The sequence below is a fragment of the Cupressus sempervirens genome, chromosome 5, assembly GCF_028749045.1.
Source record: "Cupressus sempervirens isolate cs-2001-9-10 chromosome 5, ASM2874904v1, whole genome shotgun sequence".
NCBI classification, from domain to species: Eukaryota; Viridiplantae; Streptophyta; class Pinopsida; order Cupressales; family Cupressaceae; genus Cupressus; species Cupressus sempervirens.
The window spans coordinates 82378779-82402690 of NC_143122.1; the positions used below are offsets into that span (position 1 = coordinate 82378779).

The 23912-nt window shown below is 36.2% G+C and overlaps 1 protein-coding gene across 1 annotated transcript in view; it reads right to left on the minus strand.

The window, feature by feature from the left end:
* The window catches only part of LOC149554664 (squalene synthase 1-like), a 171697-nt gene that overhangs the window by 57126 nt on the left and 90659 nt on the right, over positions 1–23912 (minus strand). Inside the window, exon 6 of the mRNA XM_089828724.1 lies at positions 10764–10833. Coding sequence (XP_089684850.1) covers positions 10764–10833 — 70 coding nt within the window. The remainder of the gene's footprint in view (positions 1–10763; positions 10834–23912) is intronic.

Here is a 23912-nt window from a genome sequence, read left to right on the forward strand (position 1 = left end):
AAAGTCATCTTACTGGCAACTTGTAGCTCATTCTGTCGAGGTCGTTGTCTCTTAGGTCTCGGCCTCGCTCTAAAATGCTCCCACTGTGAAATGTACCAGCACGTCATCAGCAAAAGGAGCGGCCTCAGGCTCAATACTGACCACATCCATCTTAGGTCTCAAAAATGTGGGCCTTTGTAGCCTATCATGAGTGCCAGCATGAATGTCTGCTCTGTCAACTAATCCACCACGATCCTCAACTTGAACCCAGTCTGCAACTCTGTACCTAACACCATCTCAGGTTCTATCCTCGACTTGAGATCTATGAGAACCAACCTATGCTCCACGGGGACGCGTTTCCTGAGGTTTTACCCTCGTACCCGTACCGGGGACGAAACGGGGACGCGGGGACGGATTTTGGCTGTCCCTTGAGTCGTCCCCTTTTTGAAAAATTCAGAAACGTCTCCGAAACGGCCAATTTTTTTGGGCAGGAAACTTGGGGACGGCCAGTAGTATCGAGGACAGTTTTTCCGTCCCCTATCTGTCCCCGAAACTGCTGGCCGTCCCCTTTTTTCCAATCAATCTGGTAAAGGCAAACCATCCCCAAAAAAACATTTTTTTCTAATTTTTGTTGTACGTGTGGCCCCTAGTCATCTTAAAGACATAATAACAATATGCAACCCATATTTGGTCCATTAAAACACTAACTCTTCTACTCATTTTTCGATTTAACATACTTGCTAAGAGGAAGGAAAAAAACATAAGAGCAGTAGCAGCAATGAGCAAAGATTGTGTTTAGTGAGGAAAGATTGCGTTCGGTATTTACTATTTACTAACTATTTTAGTTGGACTTCTCTTTATTTCATTCTGATTTCAGCATGATACTTGAAACCTTTAGGCATTTTAATTTTTGCTATATATGTATGTGATATTGTTATAATGGAAACACTTAGTATTTGCCATTTGATAATATTCCATGTATTTATCTTCTAAAATGTCTATGGTGAATGGTTTATCAATGTTATGATATACATATTTGAATTTTGTCTCTATATTAAAAAAATCCCCTATGTTTTGAATTGTCGTCCCCTGATGTCCCGTCCTCTAAATTTTGGCTTCGACGCGTACCCGTACCGGAAACACGTCCCCGTCCCCTAAAACGTCCCCGTCCCGGAAACTCTGTGGAACATAGGAACCAACAGAAACATCTCAAGCTCTCTCCCTACTACATCCTTGAGGAAGTGTTATCTGTTGCAGAGTATTAGATAACAGTTGCAGTACATCTGTCCTCTGTTGTTGTCCAACTGCAATATTCCTAAATGCATGCAGGGCATCTCTATCAACCTCAGTATCTGTGGGTTGTGGTCCAGCGCCACCCGGACTACCAAACTGGATCTTTGGTTCACCTTCCCTGAGAAGCAAATTACATCCCCTTCGAGTATAGTGCATACCTGGCTCAAACCTCCTATCATCAGCCATGATATAGAAAATAACAAATCAAATACTGATTGCACTTCGAAACAAGCGCTAACCAAACTAAGCCCAATTCTTGCAGGCTGGCAGGAAACCGCTCTGATACCACTGTAAAAACCCCAACTAGACCCAAACTATAATACAGGTGCACAAACTGATTTTTTATATGTTTGATTATTTTTTGATATGTACTTTGAATTTTTTGTTTCTAAAATAAATGAAAGACAAGCAAAAATATACAAAATAACACACTCACAAAATTCTCCACACTTTATTAGCTAGAGTTCAAATAACAATTTTAACAACATCTTCTAAAATTACAATAACCTTCAACCACCAAAGAACCTGATTGCAATTTTTGAATGCTCCTGGTATGAGCCATAAGGAAGGTGATGACTCCATAATTGCATTGAATATTATTAATTAATGAAAGACAGGAATTTTTTGACACTTATCATATTTTGAAAGTCCAAATCTTAATTAATGAAAAACCTGATTTGCTGAAGCATAACAGCTGGACCTGCCAAAGGGGAGTGACGTCCAATATGCAGCAAACATTTGTTAGTATCCAACTACCTAGGTTCACGTCCAACAGTAAAGTCTCTTATTACGTCCTCAATGGCCAATAGCCGGTAGCAGGAATGACATCCAGTGTATAGTCGGCAGCCGTGGGTTGCACATGTGGTCACAGAATGGAGAATAATGTCTTGCAGGCCGCAGCTAACACCCAATACAATTTGCTGATGATATGCAGTTCTCAGCTGGACACAACCACACGTGTATCCAAGGTACAAAACGCTGCCAACAACATTCACAAACAGTCTCACCTTGAATGCTAAGTGTCGTACTTCTATGGCAGCCAATTCCTTTCAACGACTATCTCCTTCACCATAGCAATCATAGCAAGTGATTGTGACAGATGTTTACCTCAGCACAAATGTCAAATAAGAACTCAGAATTTCTTCAAACCCTGGCCAAATGAAATGAGCAAGAAGACATAATTCAAGATTATTCTTCTCCCTAGACATAGAAGATATAGTAGGAGAAATTTGGCCAATTCTATACTTCAGCACAATTGCCAAGAACTTCTCAGTCGAGATCCTTATACTTCAACAAGGGCTCACAAGTCAGAAATTAGAAAAAGCCACAAAGGCACAGAAAGCAAATATATTTTCAAGTGTGCCTTTCCCAAAGAAATGAACTCATTTATAAGCTTTCGTTGGCAAAAGCTTCCATAAAACTCCAGTTCAGAAATCAGGGAAGTTTCCCAAAAGAACTCAACACTAGAAACTTTCCAACTCGTTTTTTAACTCGTTTTTTAGAAATATCTCTTAAAGTTATTATTATAATAATGCAACTTAATGAATAATAAATAAAAAAGAGCTCATGCAATTATTAACCTAGTTAACTGCAGGTGATGACCAACTACCAAGCCATCCACTGCATTGTTGAAAATAGCAACTGCCCATAATATACTTACTAAAAATAGTAAATAATCAACTGAGACCCCTAAAACACCTTGTCAGCTCACGAGGGTCGCTATGATGAGCTAACTCTATCAATTGCACAGACTGGCCAAAAACGGGGACATCACACAGCTTGCTATGAGCTCCAACTTCTGTGATCAAGAGTATATTTGTTGGATGCCCAAGTTGAGAGAAATTGCACACTATATACAGATTCAACAGAATTGCATGATACTAGAAAAATGAAATACAACAATAACATGAGTAACATAGAATCACATTAAACCATAAATGATAGAATGATATATATCTCATAGCATAATAGTTCCCATATTTTCCACACCCTCACGTATTCTAGATTTCATACAAATAGACTCAACATTGTTAAGTCTCCAACCGTCACCAACTGACGACACAACTCACACCCCTTTGGAACAATGTTTATTTAACTAACAAAAGTCTTATTTAGCTATTCATGGCATAATTGCTGCCTAGCAATCATATGATGACCGTTCCTCCCCCCACTCCCTCGTCTGTATGGTGTATGACCATCTTGGATATCTCACTTCCTGTACGATGTACAATTAGTCCAATCATAAGTCGTACGACTGTGGCCAGACTTGTGCTCTTCTCCCCCACCATATGGTGCATGGTATTTGTGAGGTTTGTGTGTTCCTTGTACGGATTGCGTACAGGCTCCGTAAGTCCATCCAATTTTCTCTAAAATCTGTGAATTTTTCCCTTCTCCTATGTTTGGATCTACACTTCCATTGTATAATATTCTGCTTGGCTTGTTTCCATTGTACAACCTCTTTTGGTCATGTACAGATATCTTCATGTACCTCTTCTTGCTATTTGGATGGCTTGTTCTCTACAAGTACTCACAATTATACGATGTGAGTTTGGAGTACCTCTGTAAATCTCCACTTGCACCGATACTAATGTATTTGTCTTGCCTTCTCTTTCTTTCTCTCTTCGGTTGGTGTAAGTGGCAATTATGCCATGAATAGTTAATAAGACTTTTGTTAGTTAATAAAACATTATTCTAAAAGACTCAACATGAAGAGTCTTTAAGTTGAATGGAAGTATTTGTCGATGTCACTTGCTTGACTTGAGCAAATTTGGGCCACTATGTGATGTCTCAGCAATAATATTGTAGACTTTGAGACTAATTTCTCATTGCAAAGACTCTTCCTTCGAAATATTTAGACAGTTACAATATATCATATGCAGATATTTACTCCCTTAATATTAAACTCAGTAGATGAAGAAGATTATTTTAAGAATTTAATCTATAACTAATTATTTAGAGAGTAATATCACTCTGAAAATCTGATAGGAATCTCATTCAGTGGCTTAGATGGCTTTCAGTAATAGAACAGATGATATTGAAATGGATGTTTCAAACAAGTACAAATGTGATTCACTATTGCTGTTGTCTATTTATTTTGACTGCTAGCATGCTATTGTTATTTCCAGATATCTTTGTACGATGTATGCGAATGATCTCTTGATTGTAGTCTTATGGAGAGGGTGATGGGAATCCAGCTGACTTGTTACATATGACTATGTTTGACCATCTGTTGTATGCAGTTTATTACCATCATGGATATTTATGCTTCTATAGAGCAGCCAGTATAATTCTTGTTTTCACAATCTTTTAGTCGATGGAAATATTCTTGCTACCTGTTCAATCTAGTGCTGTAGGTGACGATTCCAGTTGAATATTATTACCCACTGTTAATGAGGCTACGTTTTATCTGCTATTTATCTTGGTTCATTCCTTTCATCTAGACTGAACGTTCTTATCTCCCTCTGCTGAGTGCTTGGTTGACTCTTGAATCTACCAGTATCATGTTTACTCCATCCCGTAATGCATACCCTTTCTACGCAATCAAATTCATTTCATTCTATTTGCTGTGATCCCTATTGCTGCTTTGCTGAAAATGAATTTATTGATTGGTTACTATTAGTATTAATTTCCATGATTCATTTTTTTTCTTTGGTGCAGTCCCTATTCTATTTGTGTTGTCTGCCTGTTTATGGAAGTGTGGATGGTCTCTGAGGGATAATTCCAGTCTATGCAATATCATACCCTTAAACTCTGGATTTTGAGACAATATCCCAGTCAATATGTCCATGGCTATTCTAAATATATTGTCATATGTAATGTCCTTTCCTTCCTTCCTTAAATCGCTGATTGTATACTAAGCACTGAATTGGGTTCCTGATCAATTGTTGACTGTCTCTCTTGACCAGTATTCAGGAATCTTTCTTAAAGATAATATATTCTATGTTCACTCCTATCTTCTTCCTGACCGTAAACATATATAGAATATTGACTGCAATTTCCTTTGTTTACTTGCACCTACTATCTAAGGAAGATGAATTCTCCTGTCTTCTTAGTTAGCCGATAGGCTTTCTCACTGGGGCCAGAGGCCGCCAGAATTGTCTCACACTGCTGCTTGCGATGGAAAATTTGGTGCTGGAAATTTGGTTGTTCAGATTTTGGTTGCCATTTCAGTAAATGGGTTGTCTAAGTCTAAATCCACCACCTGCTGCTTGCATATGTCTGCCCACGTTGCAGAGGAATGAGGCCAGAGTGCCACGTTGTCTCGCACCTATCAGATAAGCACCAGGACCACCTAAAACAAAGATTGATAGATTACGGATTTAGGACCGCCTAAAACAGAGATTGTTAGATTAAGGATTTTCAGACACCACAGAGAGGCTTGAAGGATTCAAACGATCTTTGGATTTCATTTCTAATCGTATGGTGACAGTCAGCATATTAGGTATTCTTTTACCGACTGGGGAAATAATTAACATCTCCCAATTCTTTAGTGTATAGGCAGTTTCCTGACTGCTGAAATCTATTCGTTGTATTTTCTCCAAATCTCACAATTGGAATTAAGTACTTTGCAGTCAAAAGTCTTTTTTTCTGCGTCACAATCATATTCACCATAGAATTTGTAATTGTTTGTTCTCTCTTGGTCTGTTTATATTGTAATTTGTGAAATCTGGTGTATAGGATTTGGGAATTAAGAATTTGGATGAATATTTCACTTCCATCTCTTGAAAAAATGTGGGTGGAAGGAACAAACTGGCCTGGGAGTTGCAGAACAGGTAGGAATATTATGCCCAACTGCCTAATCAAGTTGTTTTCTGTTTTTTTACCCCAAATTAAAACTATAAGTTGGATAATTGCTAAATGGAATGGTAACATAATTGTACAAAATTTGATTGGAATGTTAGAGTTTCACTGAATTTCTAGATCATTTGATTCCCTCAAGACTCAATATTGAAGCCAAAGTTATATTAAAATATATTATCTCACACAATGATTTGATAAAAATCAAGTATTATAAAAATTACAAACAGAAAAAGAGCACTTAAACCACACCCACTGGAAAAATTGGCTCAGTTGTCAACACTGATATCAAATCCCTGCTGCTGAACATGCAAATTCATCTTCCCCTTTGAAGATTGCAATATTCAGATCATGTCATGTGAGCTTCCAATCATTGATCTTGCTCTATTTGAAGATAAAGAAAATATTTCTGGTCTGCAAGGAAGTAATGAGTTGAGAAAAATTAGAAAGGCTTGTGAGAAATTTGATTTTCCATGTAATAAACCATAGAGTGGACAAAGATCTTATCGAGAAGATCGGTTGTGCTTCTAGAGATTCCCTGGTGATAATGTTCTTCCGAATTCAATTGATCAGATCTAGCCCACGCTGTGGCCTCATGGAAACCACACCTTCAGGTATGTACATTCTCATTCACCACCTTTCAGTACTAGCTACTTTGTGCACAAAGAACATTGTAATGACATAAGTTTGTAATTATAAGTATATATTTTCCGATTCCACTGTGTGAGGAATTTTTGTATACCAACATTTTGATTCGAATCATCACCAAAATGAGAGAGTTCAAGAAGTTTGTTATTATGACAATGAAATAAGTTTGTTATTACGATTATTTTTATTGTTGTAATAGCTATTATGTCTTATTGGATCATTATTGATAATTGTTGTTATACTATGTAGAGAGATAGCCAATACATATAAGTCCAACATGATGAGCCTTGCTCATAGGATTATGATATTCATTATGACGAAGTTCATACATTATTAGTTTTCATTTATGATTCATCAAATGTAACAACCATTGATTAGAAAAAACAGCCAGCTGGCAGATTATCTGTGATAAAAGTGATAATCAGTAATGACCTAAGATCATCATTTTCCTACACTCCTTAATTTGTGTCAACATACAAAGACAATAAAAAATAGATCTTTTAAGAAATGGTGCTACACCATCTGTAAAAAAATGAAAATGGAATAACAGCTTTGAATGTTAGGATATCTCTCTGCCTATCTAATTGTTTTATCTGTCTTATGTTGTAGCTCCAATACTTTGTGTATAAATTCCAAGTGAATATTAATGATATTCAATGCAAACTGATGCAGGAGCATCCTGGGTTTCTTTGTAATCCTGTACATTAGTTCATTCTGCCTAGTTCCAATTGGGCCGACTTTGCTCACATTTAATTTTGGTATAGTTAATTATATTTGATGAGGGCCGACTTGTGGTTTCTCTATGTTCTAGAATTATCCGTAAGCCATTTTGGCAAGTATAAGTAGGGTGTTTAGGTTTAGGGTTAGGGCAGATTTTTGGGGAGAGTTCAAAAGAAAAGAGATATGTGGATTTAAAAAGCTGATTTGGAGATCTGGAAGTTATACATTTGTAATTGGCCGTAACCTAGAAGGCCTTACAGCTGGGCATGTATTCTGAATATTTGATGAATCAATAAATATATCCTTGTTCTCTCTTTCCTTGGTGTTGTTCCTCGTGTTTGCTTCCGTTGTATTAACTCTTGCAGGGTGGTTTGGATAGCTGGGTGTGCCTTTGGCCCTAGTTATTCATCCCTTGCCTGCATCACAAACGAAGACAACCAAAGCAGAGCAAATCAAACCCCCAAATCTATCGGCTATACACTTGCACCCTACCCCGGTGCAAGTGCTAGTTGTATATTCTTCCCGTGGTTGTGTGTTCTTCAGCCTGCTTATCCTCCCTTTCTATTAGTTTTCCTATCTTCTTTCCTTCAAGAATTCTGCCATCTCTTATATCACATATTTGAGATGAGGAGTCATGTCCTAAAGATGACTCATGCCTCATCATCGTAAGACTCCAAAATGTACTATTCCTTAAAAGTTATAATCATGACTTTTTATTATTTTTGTTTAAACATTTATCATTATATATTCTTGATTATGATTTATTATTATCTAAATTATTTCTTATGTATTTGTTTATTCAACTTTATAATATATTAGATTATAATTTATTATTTATTTATTTTATATGTTAGTTCTATTTAATATTATTATTAACCATTACTAAATCCCTTTTAAGTTTTAGACATATGTGTCAACCATTATATATATATATATATATATAAAATTTAGTTTTATCAATGTTATTATAATTGTACATGTATTTATTTATTAAATTATTTAATCTGATATATTTAACTATATTAGACTATTATCATTAAATCTCGTCTTGGAGAAGGGGACATTACACACTAGCCTCTTGTTGATGGTAGAAGTGCCTTGTGTGTTAAACCAATGATTGAGAGCACTAGACTTCAATTGATATGCAATCTTTAGTTCACATCCATTTGATGGGATCGAAAGGGAGATATTGATTTGAAAACCATTCAAGTGTTCCTTAGAAGCTTGCATGAGGTGCATGGAGTTGTTGATTAAGCTACATCTTTATCCATGATTCCTTGCATTCATAGTTAGGAGTAGAAGTAGTATAAATTGAAGTTGAAGTTGAAAAGTCAAAAACTATATTTTGAATTTTCATTGCACAATGTGAAGCTAAATCTTTTGAAGTGCAAGCAGTTGATATCCATTGAACAAATAGCTAAGTCCCTTAAAGTGACTACCAGTATATCACATATTTCACTGAGCGAGTATCCATAGTTGATGGACCCTTGTAGTCATTTCATAATCTTACTTTGCAAGCTTAGCATGAGAGATGATCTTATATCAAGAGAGATTGACTGTTTGATGTTTCACTTTGAAACAAGAGTATTTGATTTTTAATGTTGTAGTGGACCAAAACTCACATCAATACAAACCTCATCAAAAGCCAGAAATAACATCAAAAGTATCAATAACTCCACTAAACCATTTCAACTTACTGGTAACATCAAATATCCACTCTGAAAATGCTGACACGCACTCAGAAGGTCAGTGCAAACTACAAAGCAAGAAAACCCAAAAATCAGGACATTCCGACAATCATACTCAAACTTGATCCATGGAAGACCTCCAACAATATCCATGGAGATGCTTTCCCAAGACCTCTTGGGCATAGACAATGGTAGAATAGTCTCAAGTTCAAATTGTTGGACTTGTGGGTTTTTATTATATAGGAATATCGCTACTAGCTTTAGTTAGAAGAACACAAAAGTTGGCATCATCACACAAGGTGAATGTGTATATAAGTTGTCCTTGTTAAAATACTAGGGCACCACTATTTACCACTATGTTTGTATAGCATTATATCATTACAAGTCTCTTTGGTCTTTGGATCTGGATGTTCATAGAAAAAAGGTACCAGCAGCACTGGCACATGGGAGTAAATTCAGAATGTCCTAACATCATTTAAGGACAATTTGACAGTAAGTGCAAATCAAACGAAGCAATAGGCAAACAAGCATAGGATGAATCACCAATTTGATATAACCTTGTTTCAGAAAGGTGGTGCACAACATCCCATTGACAAAAAATTCTATGGTAAGCAAGGCAATTTTTGTTGGAATAGAGGGGACCTATTGAGAAAGAGGTAAATTTACTTAGGAATGTTATGGTTAGAATATACAATATAAAGTGGAGAGGCATTATAGCAGAAGATGAAACTCAGAGAGAATTTTATTTGGAAGCACGGTCAACAAGCAAATGGAAAGGAAATAGCAAGCACCAACTTTTAGAAGATTGTAGCAGTAGGACAATCTTACACTATAAGGCCCCCACTCTCGTGTACGGCTTTTGTAAAGATGTATTATTTAGTGGATTTATTTAGGTCATATTTTGTCATTTGGTGGCAATGGGTTCCATTCTTAGCATCTACTCCCATAATATGCAAAAGCATCATTCCCACTTTGTTTTTTTCTAGTTAGTATCTTTTACTAGCTTTCGGGACAAAACTCTTTAAGAGGAAGTGCATATTGTTTACCTAGTAACAACATATTATTATACCTTATTCCTAGTTATTATTCAAGTAGCATCTTTTCCACCTAGCATATATTAAGAATTGGGTTGATAAGGGGTTTTCTCACATTAAGAAGTGGTAAGCCCTAAAATATGTACCTCTCTATCAAACATTTTATAAATAAAAATACAAGGGCCAGCATTGTGACTATTGCTGTGTTATACTTGATTTGTAGGTGCAATGCACATTATTGATTGTGCATGTGCCCCCATTATTCTGTGTAGTTGTGCATGCAAGGATTGCAGGTCAACAGATTACATCCTCAATGTTATGGTTACGTATACACATTTACCTGTTCATAGTGAAATAAAAGAGCAATATTCTGTTGTTTCATTATGTAAATGAATATGCAACGGATTGTCATGTTGAATTCTATTAAAAGATGCCTTGTAACACAGTAGTTTATTAGCTAATTTATTGGGTTGTTTTTCATGGCACCATAATAACTCGAGAATCAAGTGACAGAAAGCCTCATGTTTTATAGATATTACAAACAACTAGGGCTAAAAAATTTAAATAATCAAGTACCTTAAAAAAGAATGCGAAAATCACATACCTCTTGGCAAATAAATTTTGCCATCCCTGCACCCATCCTTCTAGTTATCTCTTCAATTGCTTCTTGATATCTACAAAAAATCAAATGTACACATGGTTAAAGGACAAGCACCTGTGGTAACCAAGAAAATCAAGCTTGGCCTTCCAACCACCAATCTGCTTTGGCTGTCTCAACATTGAACATTGAAAAAATGACTAGGAAAAGGTTCTAAACAATAGTCCAACACTAAAGCGGGTGGTAATATTAGAAGTCCTTAAAAATTCATTCAAAAAATAGATTCCTGCTGACATTAGTTTTGCTTCAAAATGAGGACACTCGATAAGTTCCTATCTATATTATAAAAGGTTATGTCAACTCATTACAGATCCTTGCCAACATAAAGTAGATGATGGATGGGTATATAGTAATAAGTTTATGATCAATTAACAATTAAACTGCATTATTTTAAAGGAACTCTTTTCCAAATCAATATACCTGTCTACAATATAACCAATGTTGTATCAAGCTTTGAAGATGTAGGAACAAGAGGATTAGAGATCAAACTTTGATACCATTTTAACATAAGGAACAAGGGATACACGTTGGTGTTAATATTTGTCGCTTTAATGACAACAAAAAGCTGAACAATGGATGAGAAAATCTTCTCTTCAAATTTGTTGGGCAAGTTCCCTAAAATCTCAAAAATAAACAAACCAACTAGTATAAACACTAAAGATTTGTAAAAACACAGCCTAGATTTTACCTCAAAATTTTCACCTTTCTACTCAGAGTTCTTTTGTCAAACAGTTTGCGTGAAAGAATAAATATAGTGTTCCAGCTTAATCAATCTTAACTAGAGGTTAAGGCAGGTTTCTTTGCTCAGAATAGAATGATCATATTGAAACTAAATACCAATGTAATAGGATTACAAATTAAATCATATATTTCATCCTTGGTTGCAAAATTATAGAAATGCTGACTTTATTTCTAACCTACTACAAATTGCATAGTTTACGAATTTTAAATTCCCAAATCACAGTCTGAAACTGCACCTTATTTCTGAAATCTGGGCACTGCTATTGTTTTATATATAGATATGATATATGCAGACTATAGTTTGAAACACCTCGTATGATTCCTGTAACCTCCCCTAACCACCTTATAAGCCAAAGCACAATGAAACTGAACTTTGCACATAAACCCAACAATGGGTACACGCTTCAGTCTCTGTCAATCATTCCTCAGTTCCATTACAATAATGAATGGTGGGACTCAAATGTAAGACCAAACGTCCAGATAGAGTTAATATCTCTACCACATACATGCTCAATAACAGACAAATAAAACAGTGGGTAATGATAAACACGAATGTTAAAATGAGATCCATAGCTATCAAACCTAAATACCACACACCAATATTACAGAAGGATCGTGGTATGAGGGAAATGTTCCAGAAACAGTTAGAAGGCAGCAATCACATACTAAAGACCACCTTTTAACTGCTGCAGGCAAACCAATCCACTAACTATAACTGCCCAATACCAGATAAACCTTCTTCAATATTATGAAAGCATTTGATATTATGAGACACCTACTGCCGCCTAGTGCTCAGTTAAAAACTCCAATGTGATATATATTAACTCCTTAATGATGCTGCAGTGTCTGTTGGTTGCATTGGAACAGTTTGATTTAAATTGCCACTTAAGGAGAATATATTATGCCCAAATTTAGACCACAATCATTATGCCAAAAAAAAACATTTATCACATTTCATAATTTCCGAATGTTTATTCTGCAACAAGACCAATGATAATTCGAGTTTAACGTTAATATTTGAAACATTCTAAGGTTATGAAACACATAGGAGGTGATCATTCCAGATATTATGCAGCCACTTAAACAGTTGAATAATGACGACAATTAAAGTTTGCCACATTTTAGGTACCACAAACCCCTGAATAGTTAAAACCAGGCTTCTGGAAGACTGTTCAGATTTTGAGAAAGAATCAGCTCTAGATGAAGAACTGGATGTTCCTTCCCAAACCATCTGGAGCAGATTTTTCAATGCTCAAACTGGCGATTCCCAGGCTTCAAATCCCAAGATAGGATAAGATAAATTTATTAAAGTCCAACAAGAGACCAGCAAAAGGGTCTAAGGGACTGGAAAAATACAACAGGGAAACCAACCCAGTAGGAACAACAAATGGTGTCCGAGAAAAAGCAACAAAGAAAGCAATAAATGGAAACAAAGGGAAGAGACCAGGAAAAGACTAAGGGTCTTTCCTCTGAGGAAAGAAATCCAACCCCAAAGGATAGGGTCTAGGCTGACTGAGAGTCCCTAATTGTCTCTAAGAACCATAGGTGGTGGCGTGTCGCTGCCTAGTGAGCCCAAGATAAGGTCTCATGGATCTAGTGTGCCCAGAAAAAGTACTGAACATACGTGAAGAAACAATCTGAGAAAAATCTCAAATCAAATTGAAGAGAAATAATAATCCAATGCCTCCCACCAATTCAATAATTTTTTGGTTTCATTCCGACAGCGTTGTTCTTATTTAATGATTTAATTTTCTAAAATCTTAGATAATTATTTAATATTTACACTTTTTTTATAAGTAAACAGCCTTAGCCTTTAATTGATGCAAAAAATTGAAAAATTACGCCTATTCTAAAGAATGGTTCAGAAGTGAAACCAATAAAGCTCAAGATTTCCGAGCTTGTACAGAAATTTACAACTTATTTCAGTCTATATGAGAAGGAAACATTGATGGTTTTAACATCGTAAGAACTCCGCCTGTTATATCGCTTGAATAAGTGCCAATTAACTGTGTTTGGGATTTGATCGGATATCTTATGGTTTGGAATGAACTAGTCTAACTTGGGGACAGGTCCCCGGTATATTTTCAGCCCTCCCCGTCCCGGAAATGTCTTAGAGACTTGGGGACACCTAGGGGACTTTGATTTTGACTTCTAGAACAAATTAGACTATGACTCTCAAAGTAACACAAATTCGGCATATAAATTTTGTTGATTCTTATATTTTAATTTTCCATATTGTTATATAGTTGTCCCCATTTGTCGTCCCCCCCCCCCCCCCGTCCCCAAAGATCAGCAAACTTTTTGCCATCTTGAAAAATCGTCCAATTGTTCCCTATTGTTCTTGTCTTGCAAACTCGAGGGAACATAGGAATGAACCTATAAACTAACCATCCTTGACCAACTAAGATGAAATTGTTGTTGTCATGTTGAGCCCAAAATGACTCAGAGGTTTTTTTTCCCACTTTATGCGGTGTGGTTTCCCCCCAGATTATTTCTACAAGGGTTTGGGGCCAACGTCCCCAAGACAGGGTCAAGGGGCAGCGCCCTTTGGGGGGTCCCGCAAGGGTTTTCGAGGGCAACGCCCCTAAAAGCTCAGCTTAATTTATTATTGTAAAAGGCGTCAACTATTTTTTCCTATTGGACTACTTATTCTATCCCTAATTTGTAAGTGGCAAAAAGCTTGTATAAAATGGCTTAGGGTTAGAATTTCATAAAATGTAATGAGATTATAGCTTCTTGCAGCAGTATTAAGTTGTAAGGGATTATAGATTGTAATCAGGTTGTAATCACTGGATAAAAAGAATATTGGACTCATTGTTGGTGGACATAGCCCAGGGATTGGTTGAACCACATTAAATCTTTGTGTCTTGTGTTCTCTTCTGTGCGATTTATTATTTTCTAATATTGGTTATATTTGCATGTACTTGTTATTTCGGTCTCGTCAATCATTACAATTGTTTGACTAAATTTATGTGCAACAATGTCAAAAGTTATCTTGAATTGTTTACATTAAAAAGGAATTCATTACCTTAAATGTATCATATCTTATAAATTTAAAACCAAATATTTATGATCAGTTTTAATATTTACCTTTCAAATTTCATTTGGTAAAAATATGAAATAATTAAACTTAATTCTTGTTTCTTGACTTTATAAATTTATTTATCTTCCTCGAGCAATCCGACACCAGGGTCCTAAATCAATCTTGGAAACTAATGTTGACACAACACTCACTAGGTTGGAGGGTCTGAAAACAAACTATCCCCAGCCAAGCTGCTAAACAATATCAGTGGAAGCACAACACAACACAAGATTCAATAGGAATTAAACTTCATTATTCATCAATAATTGGTTACATGCAATGTATTGAGCTATAAGGCCTTCCCATTTATGGCCAAATACATAAGCAATTATAGAAGCAGTTCTGCAAGATCTCACAAAATCCAAACAAACCCTAGCTAGCCTAGATTTGTGACACCACAACAATCTGGTAGAAACCCCAAAAAAGATCTAAACTTGTGCTAGCAAGCCACCAAGCAACCTTTCTTGTTTTGTAAGCCTACACTCAAACACTAGCTCTGCTAAACTTCGCTCCTCACAGCTATTTCTCTCTAGCTGACTCACTACCTCCCACCTTCCTTCACTCTTCACTACTTACAACACTACCCCAAACCCTTCCTTTATACTTGCATGTCCACAAGTCATCCTATTACATATAGAAACTTCTAGAACTCAAGACAAACACAATATGCCTTAAGTTGGCTTACAACCATCATTAAATACACCTAGGAGAAAGAACCAAGACCAAGAATAGGTTCTCACAAATCCCACAGTCAATCCATGTCACGATCATATGCAATACATATTAAATGTGCAAGTCGGCTGGTCAAACAACTAAGAACACCAATTGGCAAACCAAACCACTGAGTAGAAACAACAACAACCAAGTACACCGAGTATACACCAAGCACTACTAAGCATAACCTGTCCACCAATCTGCATATTCACAGAGCATGAGTTCCACCAAGCACGAGTGTAATTGAATTAAACTTATATCAGACTTTATGTAGAAGCACGATCTGCTGAGAATATAAACTTTGAATCTTTAATCTCGATCTGCAATGATGAATCTGATCAGAGATAATGTCAATCTCTAATGATGAATCTTGGCCTGTGTGAACACACAGAACTTCGACCTGCTATTGCAAATATAACTTGAATAACAACTTGTGAGAATAAGTGACAATGCTGGATATCGATCTGCTATAGGTAATGAACACATTGATTTCGATGTCAATACCACAACAAATGATGCACATATATATTGTCTTCAATAGAGCCTCTCAAGATCGGTCATGATCTTTCCATTCAAGAGTCACGACTTGTTTAGAGAATTAGTTAGTATTAACTAACTAATTTGATCTCATACAAGATCTGATTAGTTAGTTAATACTAACTAATTGTGACTGCTCTATATATATATATATATATATATATATAAAGTGATCGATCTGCAATACGTAAGTGTATCGAATTTCATCTTACACGCGTTTGGTTGATATCTTATTATATATACTATAATTAGTAGTCTCAAGAGATCTGCCCGACACTAAACATTAACACTACCTCTTAACTAGGAAAGATAACTAAGATGAATTTTTAGATATCACCTTACTCGTGACATCAAAAATATATTTAGAATATCACATCTCATGACATTCATATACCCTAGTTATGATATGTGCAGTAACATCACGTCACATGATGTCTATCATAACTCATGGCATCTCACCATGATTATCTCATAAAGAACATGATGATGTGTAAAGGTATCACATTTCATGATGTCCATCAAAATGTTCTAGAGATACTACTATCATGTCACATAATATCCATCATGATAGGAAACATTGTAAAGTAGTCACCTCACAATGTTAGATACAAGTGTACATTATCAAAAAGATCATCACCTTAATGTAATGTACACAGGAAGAGGGTCCATAAGTCATAGTCACACATATGACAAAAAGAGTTTACACATTAAAAAAATTTAGTATATAATTTTACAAATGAAATAAATATAGAGATTGAATCTCAATTACATTTCAATCATACCAAGTTTCTTCCTGAAGTGTTCCATTTTAACTATGGAAAGAGGCTTGGTGAGAATGTCTGCAATTTGATCACTAGTATTAATATACTTTAACTGAATTGCTTGCCTCTCTACCATATCTCTGACATAGTGAAAAGGAATTTCAGTATGCTTGGATCGATCATGGAACACTGGATTTTGTGACAGCTCAATACAACTTTGATTATCACATAGAATAGTAGTAGGCTTTAGAGATTTTCCAAATAGTCCCACAATCAACTTCCTAAGCCATATAGTTTCTCTAGTTCCCAAAATTGCTGCAATATATTCTGCTTCAGTAGAACTTTGTGCAATAGAGGATTGTTTTCTACTTGTCCAAGAGATCATAGCGGATCCTAAACTAAAACAATAACCAGATGTGCTCTTCCGATCTGCCACACTGCCAACCGAATCTAAATCTATGAATCCATGTAAATCAAGATCAATCTTCTTGTATTTAAGGCCATATCCAATAGTACCCTGTAGGTATCTCAAAATATGTTTAGCAGCAACAAGATGAAATTCACGAGGCTCACACATGAACTGACTTAAGGCATTCACAGCGTAGCATATATCAGGTATAGTGTTAACCAAATACATGAGTGACCCAATAATCTGTCTATAAAGTGTAGGATTTGCAAATCTGGATTTTGATGTAGATTCTTTTACTTTGTGCAAGTTTGTCTCCATGGGAGTGGACATAGGTCTACAGTTCAACATTCCAAATCTCTTAAGTATATCAACAGTGTATTTTCCCTGATTTAGAAAGATACCATCAGGTTTTTGTCATACTTCCAATCCTAGAAAGTAGTATAGAACACCCAAATCTTTCATTTCAAATTCTGAAGTTAAATCTCTTTTGCATTGAGCAATAAGATGATCTTCACCTCAGAGTAATAGTTCATCAACATAAAGAATTAAAATTAGCATATCACCATTAATACATTTAAAATAGAGATTTGGATCAGCAACATTCTTGGAGAATTTTAATCTCATGAGGTATTTGTCAATTGTTTCATACCAGACTCAGGGAGCCTGTTTAAGTCCATATAGAGCCTTCTTTAGTTTGCATAGATAAGATTTTGTATTATGAACTATAAATCCTTCAAGTTGTTCAAGATAGACTTCTTCTTCTATTGTTCCATTTAGAAATGCAGTCTTAACATCCATTTGATGAACCTTCCAACCTTTCGCTACTGCAATGGCTAACACAGCTCGAACAAAGGTATATCGAGCTACAGGTGCAAAAGTTTCCTTGTGGTCAATGCCTTCCTTCTGAGAGAATCTTCGAGCAACGAAACGTGCTTTGTGTTTTTCTATGCTACCATCTGCAACATGTTTGATTTTGAACAACCATTTCAGGAAACAACGGATTTTTCCCTTTGGTCTAGGAACTATATCCCAAACATCATTCTTTAGAATGGAGTGATATTCTTCTGTCATAGCATCTTTCCAGGCTTGTTGTTTGAGGGCTTCATCAACATTGACTGGTTCAAAGTCAAGAATTTCACTCATTAATGCATTATATGTTAGTTTGTGGGGTCTTTTTCTTTCTCTGAATGTACCATCAAGTGTTGCAAAGTTTTCAACTTCCTTCACAATTTTCCTAGCCCGAAGTGGTTGTTTTCTTTTGTTGGTATTTTGATTTTCATCGAGACACTCATTCTGAATCTCAAATTTAGGTGGATTTTTATATAAGGTGTCTTCATGATGTTCTGATTGAATTTTAGGAGTAGAATATATATCCTTGTTTATGATAGGATTTTGATTTTCTAACTCATCATAATTCTTTGCCCTTTTAAAGGCAATATCTTCCTCAAATATTACATCTTGACTAAGTTCTATTTGCCTTTGTCCAGGAATCAATATTCAATATGCCTTTGAAGTTTCACTATATCCCACAAAGATTCCTTTTCTTACAGAGGGTTCTAGTATTATTCTCTTCTCTTTGGGTACATGAATGTACACTGGGCAGTCAAAGATCCTTAGATGGCTTATGTTAGGTTTATGTCCACTACATGTCTCCTCAGGTGTTTATTTATCAAGATGAGAATGAGGACATCTATTTTGAATATAAACAATTGCTCTAGATGCTTCTGCCCAGGAGGAATCTAGATTTTTATTCAAACATCATGGATTGTGTTGCCTCCACAATAGTTCTATTTTTCCTTTCAGCTACCCCATTTTGTTGAGGATTGTAGGGTACAGTGAGATCTCTTTTAATCCCTAAACTAGCACAATATTCTTTGAACAATTCTAAAGTCTATTCTGTCCCATTATTAGTTCTCAAGGTCTTGATTTTCCTTCCAAAGAAATTTTCAGTTAGAGCTTTGAACTCTTTGAATCTATTTAGGATTTCCTCAGATTCTTTACATTTAGGAAATATATACATGTTTCCCTTGAGAAATCATCTATGAAGATTACATAGTATAGGGCCCCTCCCTTGGAAGGTGTTGACATAGGTCCGCAGAGGTCAAAGTGGATTAGTTCCAATATATTTTGGTTTTGCTTGAACTGGTGTGAAATGATCCTTTGGTGTTTTTCCCTAGACCAAATCCTTTGCATGTTCCACAATGTGAGGAGTTTAGTTTGGGCAGTCCGGTTACCAATTTATCCATTGAGTTTGAGTCTTGAAAGTGTATGTGCCCTAATTTTTTGTGCCAAATTTCATTTATGTCGGGAGATTCAAGAATGAGAGCTTGTTTAGGTTCGTTACACAATTTATATAGATAACCTTGCCTTATTCCTATAGATTTGGCTTTCTTAAATGTGTTGACTTATGCCAAGCCAAAACTCTCCTATTCATGAATGTGCTCTGTATCCATTATCTTCAAGAGTCGATATAGATATTAAGTTTCTTTTGATTTCAAGTACGTATAGGACATCTTTTAGTTGAATTTTCATGCCTGATTCTAGTTTGATGGTACAGGTCCCTACACCTTTTACAAGATGTGTAGAATCATCTCCGATGGTCACTTCTTAATCAGTTTCTTCTATCATAGTTTCCATATTTTCTCGGAATCCTGTAATTTGTCAAGATGATCCGCTATCAATTACCCAGGTGCTTGATTTGTTTGATACTTGATTTGATAGTGTTTTATAAAATAAGAACTTCTCAGATTCTTCTTGTGAGTTTATTTTTCCAACATGGCCATAAGATGCGTGCTTCTTTGTTCTTTCAGGACACTTCACAGCATAGTGCCACTATTGGTCACATCTAAAACATTCGTCTTCTGAAGTATCTTTTCTATATTTTCCTTTCCCATGAAAATTTTTCTCTCTTTTGTAGTTCTTTTTCTTTCCTTTATTCTTTGTATTTGTATTAAGAACTTGTATGTCTTCATCTAAGGATTTTTGTTTAATTCCTTTTGGTAACAGCCTGGCTTCTTCTTGTAAACAGTCAGATCTTAGTCGATCTAGTTTTGGTATTTTTGATCTTGCACTAATGCCTTGTTTGAATGTTTCCCATGAACTTGGGAGGCCACTTAGTGCTGTTAGAGATAATTCCTTACTGTTTATTTCATACCCAACATTAGACAATTGATCCCTTAATTCTATAATTCTCATTAAATAGGCATTTACGGATTCACCTTTGTTCATGCTTATGTGATTCAGTTGTGTTTTTAGTGCAAGATTTCTTTTGGTATTGCTTACCTCAAATGTCTTTTCTAAGGATTTGAGCATGAGGTATGCAATTGTTTGTTTTGCTAGAATAGGCACAATGTGATTCCTTATGGAATCCACTATTAATTTCATTGCTTTCTTATTGTTTTCAATCCATTGTGATTTTTCTAGCTCATTCTCAGGCTCAGTACTTTTTATTTTAACAAATAAGTCTACTTTGTTTTCATCTAATACCATCATGATTCGTAGCTTCCATGCTGTGAAGTTATTGGCTCCTTCAAGACGATCCTCGAGTCTTATTGCACTTGTCATTTTGAAGGATGAATTTTATAAGTTAAAGGTATGCAATCTGAATTCTCAAGTTTAACTTTGGGTTTATTATAACCGTAGCTCTAATACCATGTAATTGAATTAAACTTATATGAGACTGTATGTAGAAGCACGATCTGCTGTGAACATAAACTTTGAATCTTTAATCTGGACCTGCAGTGATGAATCTGATCAGAGATAATGTCAATCTTTGATGATAAATCTCGGCATGTATGAACACACAAAACTTCAACCTGCTATTGCAAATATAACTTGAATAACAACTTGCGAGAATAAGTGACAATGTTGGATATCGATCTGCTGTAGATAATGAACATATATTGATTTCGATTTCAATACCACAACAAATGATGCACATATATATTGTCTTCGATAGATGCCTCTCAAGATCAATCATGATCTTTCATTCAAGGGTCACGATTTGTTTAGATAATTAGTTAGTATTGACTAATTAATTCGATCTCATACAAGATCTGATTAGTAAATTAATACTAACTAATTGTGACTGCTTTATATATATATATATATATATATATATATATATATATTCAAAATGATCAATCTGCAATACATAAGTGCATTGAATTTCATCTTAGATGTGTTTGGTTGGTATCTGATTATATATATTATAATCTGCAGTCTCAGGAGATCTGCTTGACGCTAAACATTAACAACGAGTTCCACCAAGCAGAACACCAACCGAGCACCATCAGGATCACCGAGTCCATTCAGCCATCGAGTTTGTCGGTGAAGCCACATCTGAAAATTAAAAAGACATAGCTCCCTCATCTCTAAAGCAAGTTCATCTTGCAATCAATTGATCCTATAAGGACAAGGATCTCACCCTCTTCAAACCAAGTTTTTGAACCATCTCCTTAGCATCTAGGCTATCAGTGCTACCACTATCCACAATCACATTCCATCATTCCCTCTAGACTTACATCGAGTCTTGAACAAACTTCTCCTTTGACAAGGTTCCAGCACCTTCTTACCGAGCAACACTCATTGAACCAGCAAGTTCTCCTCCACCTCGGCCTCATCCACCAAGTTCTCGTTCTCATTCACTGCAACAATTCTATCACCGACCTTCCTGTCAGGACGAGGACATTCAAAAGATCTATGTCATTCTCGATAATTATAAAGGTACCCTTAAATCCAGCTCTACCTATTCTTCTCCTCGGTTCAAGAGGTTTCGGTTCATCCACAACAATCGGATCGTCTTTGACCAATTGTTCTGATTCTCCTTCCCTCGGGAATTACCTAGATGTCTTCTCTTCAACTTATCTTCTACCTTCAAAGCATACTGATAAGCATCCTCAACCGAGTCAATCTTCAACATACCAATCTCATCCTAAATATTGAATCTCAAACCATTAATATACCTACCCACCTTTTCCTTAGAAAGTACTCTATGCCCAAACCAAATGGTTAACTTGTAAAACTCCTCGGCATAATCCTTGACAATCATGTCCTTCTGCTTCAGATTTTGCAAGCTCTTAAACAACTCAATTTCATAATCAGTAGGAATAAACTTAGCCTTCAACTTTGTCACCATCAATCTCCACTGAGTGATATTCATTTTACCTTCTTCTCTATCTCGCTGCAATTCTTTCCACCACAAAGCAGCATGTCCTTTCAACTTAGTGCCAACCTCACTCTAAACGGATCTCCAAAATCCTCTAACTCAAAGTAGTCTTCCAACTCACCAATCCAAATAATCAAGTCCTCATGATTCAAAGTACCTGAGAAATTAGAAACCTCCATCTTACGCTTTAGTTTCAACTAGAGTAACGAGAATCGCGCTGAAATCGCGTGAATCGCCGATTCAGCGATCAGATTCATGCACACCGATTTTTTTGGTGTTGGAAATCGTGATCGGCGATTTCATCAGGTGAATCGCCTGAATCGCATGAATGGGCGATTCACTCAAAAAATCGCTAGAATCGCCATTAGAAATCGCCAAAAATCGGCTGGTAGCAGCAAGTATGTTTAGTTGGAATTAATAAAAAAATCACTTATGTTTTTTGCTTTCTTTTTTACCTTTCCTCTTTGTTATAACGCTAAAGGGCCTTCTAATTGTAAAGTTTATATATGTTAAGTTTCAACTTCTATTTGATGATGTTATAGTGTGTTTAAGTTATATTCAATAAAGGGTGCATGAAATAAGTCTTAAATTGTTAAAATCTCTACATTTAAAGGGTTTTTTCAAATTTGCCGATTCATTGCCGATTCACCCCCGATTCACGATTCGATTCGGCCGTGCTGATTCCGATACGATTCCGATTCTCGTTACTTTGGTTTCAACTGAGCTCTAGATCTCTCAAACCGACCAGTTTTGTCTTCCACAAACCTCTCCATCCGATCGGCTCTGTCTTCACTAGATCCAACAGCCTTAAAATCTTCAACAGTTTGCTCATAACCATCTTTTGTAACCAGATTCCTCAGTATACCAGCTATAGCCCTCGTGAACTTGGCAACCATATCATTCCTCATCAACTCCATCTCAGATCTAAAATCTTGTCTAACCTTCTCTGAAATCTTAGTCTCCACCGCATCACAGATAGTTACAATCGCCCTAGGGTCCAATCTTCTCGGGGGCATCTTCCAAGATCTTCGAAAAACCCTCTGCAACAAATCCCACCCAAGCACCTTGTGACAAACCCGAGTTGTTTGCAAGTCAAATCACAACCTTCCACCTCGCACGAACAACAAGAGTTTTCACAATCCACGAACACGAATCTATAATAAGAATTGCACGCAATCTTTGCAACCACACTCTGACAATCACCAACCAGATCATATCTTCGCTCTGATACCACCTGATGCAACACCCAGAAGGTTGGAGAGTCTAAAACAAACTATCGAGCCAAGCTGCTAAACAATCTCAGCGGAAGCACAACACAACACAAGATTTGACAAGAATTCAACTTCTTTATTCATCAATAACTGATTCCATGTAATGTGTCAAGTTGTAAGGCATTCCAATTAATGGCCAAATATGTAAGCATTTACAGTAACAGCTCTGCAAGGTCTCACAAGATCCAAACAAATCCTAGCTAGCCCAGATCTGTAGCACCACAGCAAACTGATAGAAAACCCAAGAAAGATCTAGACTTGTGCTCGTAAGCCACCAAGCAACCTTTCTTGTTTCTTAAGCCCACATGCAACCACTAGCTCTACTAAACTTCGCTCCTCACAGCTATTCCTCTCTAGTTGACTCGCCACCTCCCACCTTCCTTCGCTCTTCGTTGCATACAACACTGCCACAA